The 14,659-nt window shown below is 37.8% G+C and overlaps 1 protein-coding gene across 3 annotated transcripts in view; it reads left to right on the top strand.

Moving 5' to 3' along the window:
• Positions 1-14,659, top strand: part of ANKRD31 (ankyrin repeat domain 31) — a 127,609-nt gene that overhangs the window by 1,162 nt on the left and 111,788 nt on the right. For all 3 annotated transcript variants that reach the window (XM_022594713.2, XM_022594678.2, XM_022594698.2), the window contains exons 2-3: positions 8,255-8,328; positions 11,780-11,883. In XM_022594713.2, coding sequence (XP_022450421.2) covers positions 8,255-8,328; positions 11,780-11,883 — 178 coding nt within the window. The remainder of the gene's footprint in view (positions 1-8,254; positions 8,329-11,779; positions 11,884-14,659) is intronic.

The following is a 14,659-nucleotide window of genomic DNA, read 5'->3' as shown; positions in this document are numbered from 1 at the left end:
TCCTCAAGTGCATTTTGCTTCTAGCGACTCGTAGCTCAGGTCCAGGAGACGGTTAGTATACTTTCTCTCAGGAAGAGAATGTGTGACGGGGGAACTGGTTACTACCAAACTGGAAACGGATAGTTTTATAAGAATCAAGGGAAGATGGTAGTTCCGTTCATCAGAACATATCTAGTTCCCTGTGCTGGACACAGGGAGAAGATAAAAGAGATGAGGCCGCTGACTCTGAGAAACCTACAGGCCTGGAAAGACGTAAACAGATAATTTCAATGTAATGTGGGAAGTTAGAGTAGGAAGGATGCCCAGGCTGGTTTAGGAGCCCAGAGGGATGCTTACCTCAACCTAGGTGGTCATCAGAGTTTGCCAGGGTTGACTTCTGGGTAGAGTTTTGAAGGTGGGTCGGAATTTGTCAGATGAAGGAGAGGAGGTTTTCAGGCCAAGGAGGTTTTCATGCAGTTGCATGCATGGGTAAAGGTGTAGTGGTGGGACATAGCATTGTGTTATGTGTGTTGGAATGTGCAAACAGTTGGGTGTTACTGAAGTGTTAAATGGGGAGATGGGTGTAGTGAAAGATGAGCCTGGAGAGAAAGGTACACTAAGGTCACATGAGGCCTCTTATAGCCTGTGTGTGTCCTGGTAGGGAGCTTGTAAGATGTTAAGTGGAGGAGCAGCATAATCAGATTTTCATTCACTCAGGCATGCCCTAGACTAGGGCTTTGAAAATTTTTTTTTTTTTTTTTTGCGGTACGCGGGCCTCTCACTTCTGTGGCCTCTCCCGTTGCGGAGCACAGGCTCCGGACGCGTAGGCTCAGAGGCCATGGCTCACAGGCCCAGCCGCTCCGTGGCATGTGGGATCTTCCCGGACCGGGGCACAAACCCGTGTCCCCTGCATCGGCAGGCGGACTCTCAACCACTGTGCCACCAGGGAAGCCTGGGCTTTGCAAATTTTAATGAAAGTTATGAATTTCTTATAAATCACTTCAGAATCCTGTTACAAGGTGGATTCCAACTCAGGAGTTCTAGGCTGGGGTTTGAGATTCTGCATTTCTAGCAAGCGTCCAGGTTAAAGTTGGTACTATTAGATCGGGGATCACCTTTTGCAAAGCAAGGCTATAGGGGTTAGCTTTGGGATCAAAGTAGTAACAGACTGGGATGATGAGAGCTCAACTAGGCAGAAACAGTGGGAATAGAGGGAAAAGGACAAATCTGAGAAGCCTTTAGAAAGTAAATTTAGCTGCAGATGGTGATTGATGAGATATGGAGGATGAGGGCAGGGCAGCAGTAAAGGATGATATCCAGATTTTTGGCTCTTTTATATACAGAAACAGTAATATTTGCTCTTATTGGTGTACAGGGACCATTTTGACTGGTACCTGGAGTCTTATAACAACCACTACACTCAAGATCCAGAACAGTTCTGTTATGCCAAAAAAAAAAAAAAAAAAAACTCCTTCGGGCTGCCCTGTCCCTTGTAGTCAAGCCCCTCCCTCCCCATTTAAATCACTATTTCCGTTTGTGTGATATATCATCTTTTTTAATCTGTCTGCTTTCATTTCCCTCACTGTCTTTCGTTTTCAGCAGTTTGATTATGATGTTTCTGGTAATGATTTTATTTGTGTTTTTCCTGTTTGGGGTTCACTGCTTCTTGAATCTATAAACATATCTTTCACCAAACTTTGGAAGTTTTCTGTCATGATATCTTCATATATATTTTTATGTACCAATCTTTTCATCCTCTCTTTCTGGGGTTTTTGTTGTTGTTGTTGTTTGTTTTTTTGTGGTACGCGGGCCTCTCACTGTTGTAGCCTCTCCCATTGTGGAGCATAGGCTCCGAACGCACAGGCTCAGCGGCCATGGCTCACGGGCCCAGCTGCTCTGCAGCATGTGGGATCTTCCCAGACCGGGGCACGAACCCGCATCCCCTGCATCGGCAGGCGGACTCTCAACCACTGCGCCACCAGGGAAGCCCTCTTTCAGGGGTTTTAAATGACATGAATGGTAGACCTTTTGACAGTCTCCAGATCCTTGAGGCTCTAATAATTTCTTTTTCTCTCTTAGTTCTTCAGACTGTATAATTTCTATTGCTTTATCTTAAGATTCACTTAGTTTTTCCTGTCTCATCTCCATTCTGTTGTTGAGACCATCCAGTGAATTTTTAATTTCAGATATTATATCTCCTAAAATTTCCATCAGATTCTCTTTTACAGTTTTTATTTCTCTGCTGAGAACTTCATTGTTTTCATCCATTGATAAATGTTCACCTTTATGTAATAGAGAATTATTATAATAGCTGCTTTAAGGTCTTTGTCTTGTAATTCCAGCATCTGGGCTTGGGAGGTTGGGGCATTGGCATCTGTTATTTTTTCTCTCAAGAATTAGTCAGATTTTCCTTTTCTTTGCACGTTGAGTAATTCTGGATTATATCCTGTATATTTTGAATGTTATGTTTTGGACTCTTGTTCCTGTTAAAATCCTCTAGAGGGAGTTGATTTTTGTTTGTTGTAACAGGCAGTCAATCTGATTAGGTTCTGACTGCATGTTCTGTTTTGCCTTCTGTGGGTGGTAGTTACATCAGTCCAATTTTCAAAGCCTTTACTATTTGAGTAAAGCCTTTACTTTACTGTTTGAGTCTGTCTCACTCATGTACCACTCAGGGATTAATCTGGAATTTGGACAGTAGTTAATATCATAGTTCAGTTCTCTAAGCCTTTGTTACACTTTTCTGAATCTGCTCTGCATGTGGACAGCTCAGGGTTGAGCCTCACACTTATGTTGGATCATATACAGAAGTAGGTGATTCCCCTTCCTGCTCTCTTTTCTCCAGGATTCTCATGCACCCTTCCCTCCCCATGCCCACATGTTGATTCGTTTGACCAGAAAGATGGATTTCTTTCAGTGTTAGCCTTCTCGCTGTAGAGTAGTTCCCTGCAGTTGGGGCTACCTTCAGGGCAAAGTGAAAGAAAAAGAGAAGAAAATAAAAAAGGTTCTTTTCATACTCTTGGGAGTATGGTTCCTCTAGTAGAAGAGAGACAGGTTTTCTCTTAAGTTTTAAGTGCCCAAGCTACCATGATTGGTAGCAGTATAGCTCTGAAGCTAAAGAGAAAAAACAAGAAAACTCAGGCACATTCCCCCCACACCTTCCGGCATTCAGGGATCCCTTTCCCTAGTTCTCTGGATAAAGGTAGGAGAGGTTTCTTCTGGAGTTTTTGCTGTCTGTGTCCACTGTACACTTCTAGGTTTAGGCCTAGGATCAAAGCTGGAGACAAGAAAAAGAAAAAAAGAGCAAAAAACAAAACAAAAAAACCAAGCAAACCATGAGACTCACCTACTCCAGAGTTGTTATTTAGATTTCAATTTCAGTCCCCAGTTTACCTGCTATTATTTACTTTTCAGATTGCTCAGGTAGCTGTTAAAAAAAATTCTACCAGAGTTTTTATTTTTATTTTTTTAATAGATGGCACTGTCTTTTTTTTTTAATATTTATTTATTTATTTATTTGGTAGCACTGGGTCTTAGTTGCAGCAGGCAGGCTCCTCTAGTTGCGGCTCGCAGGCTCCTTATTTGTGGCACATGGGCTCCTTAGTTGTGGCAGGTGAGCTCCTTAGTGGCAGGTGGGCTCCTTAGTTGAAGCTCACTGGCTCCTTAGTTGCAGCACACGGGCTCCTTAGTTGTGGCATGGGAACTCTTAGTTGTGGCATGCGAACTCTTAGTTGTGGCATGCATGTGGGATCTAGTTCCCTGACCAGGGATCAAACCCGGGCCCCCTGCATTGGGAGCATGGAGTCTTAACCCCTGCGTCACCAGGGAAGTCCCATCTACCAGAGTTTTTAGTTGTAATGAGTGGAGAACTAGGCTATAGATGGCTTACTCTATCTTGACTGACCAATCTTTTTTTTCCCCCCTAATTCATTTTTAAATGCTTCTCTGCAGTGCCATAGAAACATCATTCTTTCAGATCTCATAGCTCAAGGTTAAAAATTAGTTTTATTTTTATTGTATGGAAATACAAAGTCTAAGCATTGCTGGAGCTGAATACCATTGCTTCCCTCTCACCCATCTTCTTTGCTTACTTACACGCAGTTTATTCTGTTTTTCATGCACAAGCTCTCTACTTTGACTGGAATGAGGAGCACAGGTCCTAGTAGAGCAGAGACCCCCAACAGGCAAAATGTTATACATAAATAATCCTTAAATGTTGCAGCTATTAAGGTGTTTTTGCTAAGATCTGAGAAGGGGTTTGATGACCACTGGGATTAGATAAAGCAAGGCTTTCAAAGAATGAGGATGCCAGGTGTTAACTGTGCCTGAAAAGTACTCTGAGGACCTGGACTTGGTCCTAGCCCTCTTGAAACTGTAAAATGCATCCAGCCCCTTTTTTGGCTTGGTAAGTGTTGCTACTAATCTGTAAGAATTTAAGTTGCTGATTAGTGAGGTTTTGTTTGCTTGTGATTTGTTTACTAAGAGGCAGGATTCATTTTTCTTATATGTGCCCTGAGAACCTTTTACCAATCCTTAATTTCTGTCCCAGCCTCCCGTAAATGTGAACTGCTCAATAACATTAAGGGATATACTGCAAACTAATCCTGTTCAATACATTTAAACAGAACCACCTTATAAGATAGTTCATTATTACCTGGATTTAGGTATATGTTCAGGTCAAATCATGTCCTCTGAACATTATAAGTGCATATAGTAAAAGGCTAATTGAACATAATTACCCTGCAAGATGAGTGTTAATTCTTTCCCTTAAGATAGGCTAGCACTATTTTCATGTGAATTGTCTAGATGGAAAATACCTGTTTTAAAGGATACAGTTGCAGAAGGGAAAAATAGCAAAATACAAGGAGACAAAGAATTAATAATCACATTAAATTAGCTAAAGAAAGCAACATTTTTTGGTCAGGATATATGGCAAATAGGGGCTCTTCCAATGATTAAAACAGAATGGTGCCAAGTACTATTCTTAAAACTGTTAAATGGAGAGAAGAGAAGAGACAGAGCAAGATTAGCTTCAGTAGTGGGCATCAGTCCCCCGTGGCCAGCAGTCACTCTCTGCAGCTGATGCAGGGCCATTGGCCTGCCCACACCCCTCTTGTGCCACAGAACGAAGGACTTCATCCTTTCCCCACAGAGGATAGACAGAGCAGTGGGGTTGGCCAGGTACCATATGACACACACGTTTAAACAGAACGAAGGAGTACACACTGAGTCTATACAGGGAAAGGGGTTCCCATATAAGGTGGTAAGTCTAGTACAGGCTGGGAGGACTCTTATCTTTTAGTAAGAAGGTGTTCCAGACCCAAGGCCTAGCAGGGGTTGAAAGACTGTATGCACAAGACTGCCTTTCTCAGCACATTCTTTGTTATCTCCTGTAGGAAGTACACACAGTGCCTCCCCAGACTGAACTCGAATCAGATCAAACCTCTATGTATAATAACCAGTTTACAGGAAATATACAGGACGGAGGAACATGTTAAATGACATGCAGTCTTCAAATCCAAAATGTGGGAGACTCTATAGGAAAAACAACTCAGTTTCTTCAACAAATAAATTGTACGGGGCAGGGAAGGGGATAACTTATAGATTTTAAAAGAGACTTAAGAGACATACAACCAAATGCAATGTGTGCATCTTGTTTGGAGCCTGATATGAACAAAACAACTGTAAAAAGAGACAGGGAAATCTGACTACAATCTGTTTATTAGTTTACATTGCTGTGTAACAGCTTACTCCAAAACTTACTAGCATCTTAAAACAATACACATACTGTGTAGTTTCTGTGGTTCAGAAATCCAGGAGTGGTTTAACTGGATCATCAGCTTCAAGGACTCAGAAGGCTGCATTTATCTCAAGGCTTCATGAGAAAGATCTTCTTCCCAAATGGTGGCTGTAAGATTCAGTTCCTTCTCTGGCTATTGAACTGAGTCCTTAGCTCCTCTCTGACTGTTGACTGGGGGCCTCCCTTAGTTTCTTGCTACATAGGCTTCTGCAAATGGCTTTCACAACATGGCAAGCTGGCTTCCATGAGAGGGAAGAAGCAAGAGAATAAGAGAGTAAGATGGAAGCCACTATCTTTTTGTAACCTAATCTCAGAAGGAACATCTCAACCTATTTGCTGTATTTTGTTTGTTAGAAGAGTCACTGGATCCAGTCCGTACTCAAGGATAAGTACCATATACAAGGGCATAAATACCAGGAGCCATTATAGTGGCTGCTTACTACAGACTGTAAATGTAATAATATTAAGGAATTATTGACTTCTTTTTAGGTATGAAATTTTGGCTGTTTTTTTAAAGGTGTGATTATTACGGTTACGTTTGAAGAGCCCTTATCTTTTCAAGTTGAATACTGAAATATTTCCAGATAAAGTGAAATAAGATGTCCAGGATTTGCTTTAAAAATAATCCAGTGGGAGACTCGCAGGGGGTAGAGAGGATGGCAGAGGGATCATAGAGGACGCAAGATTGGCTGTGTACTGATAATTGTTGCACCTAGACGATGAGTATACTATGGTCTCTATTACTTGTTGATGTTTGTAATTTTCCATAAAAAAAGTAAAAAGCAAAATGAATAAGTAAATAAACCAAAAAGCCCCTAGTTCCAAATCATATATTTATGCCTTAGTACATTGTTACATTCTTGGATTCTGGCAAGATTTTAAAACATTTTTTTTTATTGTGGTAAGATATATATAACATAGAATTTAGCATTTTAACCATTTTTAAGTGTATAATTCAATAGCATTAAGTATATTCATATTGTTGTACAACCATCACTACTAGTTATCGCCAGAATTTTTTCATCTTCCCAGGCTGACACTCTGTGTACCTTTAAATAATAGCTCCTCATTCTTTCATGCCTTCAGCCTCTGGCAACTACCATTCTACTTTCTAGGAATCTGACTCCTCTAGATACCTCATGTAAATGGAATTATACCATTTTTGTTCTTTTGTGTCTGGCTTATTTCACTTAGTATGATGTCTCTAAGGTCTATCCATGTTGTAGCATGTATCAGTAGTTCCTTCTTTTTTAAGGCTGAAAAATATTCCACTGTATGTCTGTACACATTTTGTTTATCCACTCATCTGTCGATGGATACTTGTCGATTCCACCTTTTAGCTATTGTGAATAATGTTTCTATGAACATGGGTGTACAAGTTAGGTCCCTGCTTTCAGTTATTTTGTGTACATACCCAGAAATGGAATTAATGGATCAAATGGTAGTTCTATGTCTAATTTTTGAGGAACCACCAAACTTTTTCACAGTGGCTGTACCATTTTACATTTCCAGTAGAAAGTACAAGAATTCCAGTTTCTCTATATCCTTGCCACACTTGTTATTTTCTGTTTTTTGGTTGGTGTGAAGTGGTACCTCATTGTGGTTTTGATTTACATTTCCCTAATGTTTAGTATTGTTGAGCATCTTTTCATGTACTTACTGGCTATTTGTATATTCTCTTTGGAGAAATGTCTATTCAAGTCCTTTGCCTGTTTTTTCATTCTGTAAAGGTTTTTTAAGCAGAAGAAATAAATACTTAGGCCTGCCTAGTAGCATACTCACTGTGCTATATCATTGCTATTTGTATCCCTCACCAGATTTGAAGCTTCTTGAGAATAAGGACTGTCTTCTCTCTTTACCTTGGTGCTGCCAAGAGCATAGTAAGAAGTGAATCCAAAAGTTAAAGTTCTGTAATTGTATGTTCTGAAAATATACACTCAGATTTAACCCTGGGATTTTAATCTGAAATTCTCTGTGGTATAGAGAAAGGTGAAGGAAAAAACCCAACAGCACTGGTCCTTCAAATAATCTCATTTCACTTCTGTTCAAAAACTATATTGATATTTGTCCCTTACTCCAAAATATACAAAAATAGCAGAATATTTATTAAAATGAACATGACCACATGAATATGTCTTTATTTTTCATCTTGGATAAGTTTTAAATTAAAGGCTACATTTCTGAAAAAAAATTTTGATATAGAATATTAATAGTGGTATAACTAAGAATTTTAACAAATAAATTATAATTTTTATGAGTAGTTTACATTGAACCATGTTAAAAGTTTATCCACTTAATCATTTTGCAGTTTATGCAATATATCATCATATTATACACCTTAAACTTGCACAATGTTGTATGTCAATTATATCTCGATAAAGCTGGAAAAAATTTTCTAAAAGATGACAGTTGATTTGTTAGTCTTTGTTTAGGAAACATCATAACATCTGTACCTTCTTTTCTTATGTTTGAAAGGTTGATTTTTAAGGAAGACACATCTCTTAGATCTGAGTTCAGTCTCCATCCTGCTAAAAGTAGAACATGCAAAGGTGAGAAATAATTCTTTTCTCTAAGTAGTTCCTTTAATTTTCCAAGTATTATTATTCCATTAACTTCTCCTTTTATATTTAGTCTTATTCTTTAACTCTTTACGCGGAGTTAGTTTCTTACAGGCATCTGTAATAGACCTTAAAATCTGTTATTTTATAAGGATAGCAATGGGGATTGTAACTTCTGGAAGATGTTTAAGACTCTTAGAGAGGGCTACTGAGTTGTGGAAGTGGCACTCGAATAGCAATTCTCCACCCCAGAATTTCCTGCTTAACCCTGAACTTTCCTATTTGCAAAAGTAAATAATACTTTATAATAATCAGTGTGATTCTTTCTGACTAAAATTAAGGTACAAATATCCTTGGTATATATATTTTTAAAAAGAGCCTTTCACTTACAAATTCTCCAAACCTCCTAAGTCCACTTCTAGATCAATTTAAGCACTTCTGGAAAAATCTATCACTAATTGTTACAGTTCAAAAAGATCAATTCTGCAGTAGCTGTTCAAATTGTAGGTTATTTCCTTTTATGATTTCTTCCTGTGAGCCATTTTTTATTGGAGGATGTCTGGAAATAGGTGTAGAATGGAAGGAAAATCTCCTAAACATCATGAAAATCTTCTTGTGTGTATACACTTGTCCCTTGGTATCGATGGAGGATTGATTCCAGGAACCCCTGTATACACCCAGATCCTCAGATTCTCAAGTCCCATAGTTGGCCGTCCCTATCTGTGGATTGCACATCCACAAATTCCACCAGCCGCAGATTGTAAGCATAGTACACGATATGGTCTGTGGTTGGTGGAATCTGTGGACGCCATACCCATGGATATGGAGGGCCAAATATATGTCTATGAAAAAAAAAATCCTTGTTTAAGTGGACCTGCGTAGCTCAAGCCCACTGTAGTTCACAAAGTCTTCACTGTACTTCCTCTCACCTGATACCCCAGCGGCAAATTACAGCTTCTTGGAGTAGTTTTTCCTACATGTAATTGGAAGGGATAGTGTGTAATATTGGTCTCCAGAATGTGTTCTTATGATATATAAAATGACACTAGGAAGAAGTTAGAGATCTGTTTCAATATTCCAACCAAGTTTTTTCCCTTCCCTTCCCTTCCCTTCGCTTCCCCAAATGGATAGACCTTAATTATTTTTGCCAATTTTTAAAAGTATAAAATATTTTTTAAATGTAAAATTATATAATGCAGAAAGTGAAAGATCCCATCCCCTTCTCTTCCCTGTAATTCCACTCCCAGCAATTGGCAGTGTTTAGTATTTGTGTTTCTTTCTAGACTTTTGCATACCAATATATATATCTTTTTTCATAATTAGTATTGTACTACATGTATTATTTCTTTGTTATATTGACCTACCTCAGCCTGTTAAATTGCTGCTTTTATTCCATTGTATGAATGTACCATTTAATGATTTGATTATGTTTGATGTTTCTCAGTATTATATCTTTGCCTACTTTTCTGATTATTTCCTTAGAGTAACTAGCTAAAGTTAGATTTGCTTTAAAGGATGAGCACATGTCAGACCTTGACATATATTGCCCCCTAAAATAGATGACTTTTTCCCTCTAGGTCCAACACAGAACATATGCAATCTTTGCCAAACTGGTGAATAAAACATATCTGATTATTTTAATTTGCATTTTTGAAGAATACCAAGGCTAGGCATGTTTTAATATTGACCATTTATAGTTTTTTTGTGTGTGTGAATTGCCTTAATGTCTCTTATTCTCGTTTTATTGTTAATTTATAAGAGCATTTTATATATTAAAGATAGCAAAACTTTGTCGTATGTACGTTGTAAATAGTTTTATCCAGTTTCCTAGTTATTATTTAATGTTATTCGTGATATGTTTTGTAGTACAGAAATTAAAAATTTTTATATAATAAAATCTGTCAGTCTTTTCTTTCAAGGTTTCTTTTTTCAAACTTAGAAATATTTTACCTATCTCAAGACCATAAAAATATTTTCTTTATCTTTTTTTCCATGTATTATATTTATTGTTTTTACTGTTATGTCTTTAATATTTTTAGAATAATTTAGCATATGGAGGGTAGGTAGGGTAGGTCTCTAACTTCATTTTTTTCAAATGATTAACTAATTGCCCCAGTATTATTTATTGAATGTCATCTTGTTGCCACTGTTTAAAATACCATTATTGTTATATATTAAATTCCCAAATATATTATAGGTCTGTTTCCCACTTTTTGTTTTGTTTCACTGATATATTTGATTATTTCTACTTCTGTGCCATCACTACATTATTTTACCAGCCTTAGATTTTAATACATTTCCATATCTTGGAGGGAACATATTCTCCTACACAGAGTAGTTGGCTTGCAGCATACATCCTAAGCTTCTTTGGTACAAACAGCAAGCTCTTTGGTACAAATAGTATGAGACTTCAGCCACTGTGAGCTTCCAGCTTACCCTCCTTCATATTTTGTCTGTGGGATTTGCTCTGAGCTAGGTGGTTTTCTGGGATTCTGATGGAAGAATTCCATATACTGGTTACTTCTGAGGGAGCCCCTCTTTTTCCTATGATGAGTGACAAGCTGCTAACCAGAGTTTGGTTTCCCTCTAATCCATTCCCATCTTCTATATTTTTTATTTTATATGTATTTTTTATTTTATATTTCCTTTTTCACATTGCTGCTTCAGATTTTTTTTTAAAACTAATTTCTTTGGATTCTTTTTGGGAACTTGGAAGGGAAGAAAAGTTAAATATGGGCTAAATTTGCCATCTTGAAAATTCTGACTCTTCTTGAATAATATATTAGCATTATGAGTTTTAAAAAATGACTTAAAATGAAAAAAGAAAGTGTTCTTTCTAGCAGGGTTTAAGTCTGTACAATTTTCTTTATATATCCTTTGCATTCATTCATCCTGGGACAAAGAAATATCAAGTATTATTTCATTCAGCATTGTGTATACGTTTCTTCTTAAATTTAAAAACCTTGACACATAAAAGTGGCAGTTAGGAAATTATGATTTACAAAATGATTTTTAAAATTTATTTATTTATTTTTGGCTGCGTTGGGTCTCTATTTCTGTGCACAGACTTTCTCTAGTTGCGGCTAGCAAGGGCTACTCTTGTGGTGTGCAAGCTTCTCTTTGTCGTGCCTTCTCTTGTTGCAAGGCACGGTCTCTAGGCGTGCGGGCTTCAGTAGTTGTGGCACGCGGGCTCTGGAGCACAGGCTCAGTAGTTGTGGCGCATGGGCTTAGTTGCTCTGCGGCATGTGGGACCCTCCCAGACCAGGGCTCAAACCTGTGTCCCCTGCATTTGCAGGCGGATTCTTAACCACTGCACCACCAGGGAAGTCCCGTACAAGATGATTTTTAATGACATTTTGCAGTGTCTATAAAATCCTTGGGTCATTGTTAAAGCAGAGCAATAAAACTATTGCAAATGATTTATGATTATATTTCATTCTAGGCACTCCAGAGATTCAACTTGGATTCAAACTCAGAGAGGATCCACAAGAGCAACTGAATAAAAATCAGATGATGCCTGTTCTTAGTGAGGATGCAGTCTTACAGGTATGTAGTATATTGATTAAATACATATTTATTAAAAATTGATAATGCTGATTGAAATAGGGGCAAATTACTAATGATTAATTCTATTTGTCTATTATTTTACTTCTTTCTTTTCTTACTCAGTTTTTTCCCTTTTCTTCGCCAGTCATTCTGTTTCTTCACTGCAACTTCAGTAAAAGCCAAATGTTTTAGGCCCTCTTTCCTTTATTTATTTCTCTTTCTGGTAGAGATGTGGAATTGAGAAGGTTAAAATAGGCTAAAATAGGATATAATAATTACAGTTTCATCTCCATTGTGTGTCAGAGGTCACCTTAAATTTGTGAAGAAGATACTAGTCTGTGTAGTATAATTTGAGATATGGGCCACTGAAAGACCCTTCTATTGTCGTGTTGTGTGTGTGTGTGTGTGTGTGAGTGCATGTGTGTGGGCACACACTTAGATACACAAATTTTCACTTGTTTCTTTTTAATGCAGTCACCATGGGGAAAGGTAAGGGATGACTCATTTAGCACCTTGGCATAAATAAGTTAGCTAACCAGAGATAACTACAGAGTCTTAAGGAATAGAACGGAGAATACATGTATTTTAATAGCAGAAACTGACGGCAGTTCCAAAGAGTGACCATGCGGGTTTATTTAATATTGTACCTAGGAAGGTGTATCACTTGAATTATATCTAGTCAAAAGAGTAAGATTCAACACCAAATATTTTTTTAAAGCTGAGATGTCCATATTTAGTTTCTACTAATTTGTTGAAATATCATTTTTGTAACTTCTGATTTAAGAAAAATAATTTTTTTCCCTTTAGCTTCAGTAACTGTGAAATGGGAAATAAAAATTAACTTTTTTCAATTTATCTGAGAAACATTTACCATGTGAATATTGTATCAGGCTCTAGATTGTACCTCAGAACGGTGATTTTGAGAGCTTGATTACCATACTTACTTGGATAGTGTTGACTTAAAAAATTGCACAAGGTGAGAGTTACGAGGTAAGTTTTATTTGGGGCAAAATGAGCACTGCAGCCCGGGAGACAGCGTTTCAGATAACTCTGAGAAACTGCTCTGAGGAGGCGAGGGTAGGAGCCTGGATAAATTAGGAGTTTTGCAACAAAGGGCAGGTAGTCGGGGACGTTAAAAGATTATTGTTAATGAAAGAAAACCAGATATCTCAAGTTAAGGAATTTAGATCTTTTCTGTGTATGGGAAGATGCCAGAGTCTGGGCTCGTTGAAATCATTCCTTTGATGTGAACCTCAGCTCTCTGGGGCTGGTATCCTGTATTTTCACATCCTGAGTTTCCTCAGGGCTCACCGCAGGGAGTGGCTGCAGTCTGATGGCTGCTAGATGGCAGGTATTCTTTTCAGCCCTGAGTTTCCTCAGGGCTCACCGGCTCACGTTGGATGGTTGCAATCGTTGATGACTGAGACATCCTTTGTTTATCGATACGGCAGGAAATATTCCATTTATAAATATTCCATTCCATTTATAAATATTCCATTTATCAGTAGCTTTTTAAAAATATAGACTCTCAGACCCGTATTTGAGTAGAACCTAGGACTGTCCATTTTTCAAAAGCCTCCCAAGTAATTGCTGATGATCAGCTGTTGGAACAATTGCCATAGAGGACTTGAAGAGTTAGTGAATGTATCTTTCAAAGATTTTTCATAAGATTGTAACTCAGCCATCTGCTGGTTATGGGCTTGTTGTAAAATTAAGATAAGAAGGATAAATGAAGCACTTGTTATTTGTCCCTCTCTTTTGCCTTCGTGGGAATTCATTGGTAGTAAAATAGATACCTCCTTTAACTTTCCACTGCCCACCCCCCTGCAACCGTTTTTGTTTACAGTAAGAGTTAGACCATGTTACCAAAGTGTTAAACATCTGTAGCAAATTTTAATTGATATCAATTTTTAAATTGACAGATGCTGCTTTCACAGTTTTTAATTTTATTCTTTGAAAATAAACCTTTAGAAATTTAACTATATGAGTAAAATTGATTTTGTCAAATAAATAGAGAGACCAGAAAAGATGCTTTCCCAAAGTTATTTAAAGAAAAAAATATATATTGATTTACAACTTCAACCTGATTTTAAGTAAATTCTAAATAATTCAGTTACTAAACAGATTTCTAAATAAATTTTTCTTAAAACTCAGATATAATATTGATATTCAACTTCAAAACAAACTATTTTAGAAATGATGAGATTGGGATTGACACATATACACTACTATGTATAAAATAGACAACTAATGAGAACCTACTGTTTAGCACAGGGAGCGCTACTCAGTGATCTGTGGTGACCTAAATGGGAAGGAAATCTAAAAAAGAGTGGATATATGTATATGTATAACTGATTCAGTTTACTGCACAGCAAAAACTAACACAACATTGTAAAGCAACTATACTGCAATAAAAATTTTTTTTTAAATGATGGAACATTTCAAGTAAGGGCAAACTGTGAAGAAATAGAGGATCTTTGGTTTGACATGCATTATGCTAATTTTTTTTTTTTTTTTTTTGCGGTATGCGGGCCTCTCACTGCTGTGGCCTCTCCCATTGCGGAGCACAGGCTCCGGACGCACAGGCTCAGCGGCTATGGCTCACGGGCCCAGCCGCTCCACGGCATGTGGGATCTTCCCGGACCGGGGCACGAACCCGTGTCCCCTGCATCGGCAGGCGGACTCCCAACCACTGCGCCACCAGGGAAGCCCCACTATGCTAATTTTAAAAAACATAGGGAGCAGTCTTTTAAAATATTTCATACTCATCATTTTT

This window comes from Delphinapterus leucas, chromosome 3, assembly GCF_059928025.1.
Source record: "Delphinapterus leucas isolate spDelLeu-1000000601 "Yukka" chromosome 3, BTC_Dleu_Yukka2, whole genome shotgun sequence".
NCBI classification, from domain to species: Eukaryota; Metazoa; Chordata; class Mammalia; order Artiodactyla; family Monodontidae; genus Delphinapterus; species Delphinapterus leucas.
The sequence above is the reverse complement of the archived record's forward strand: the minus strand, read 5'-3'. Positions and strand labels throughout refer to the sequence as shown.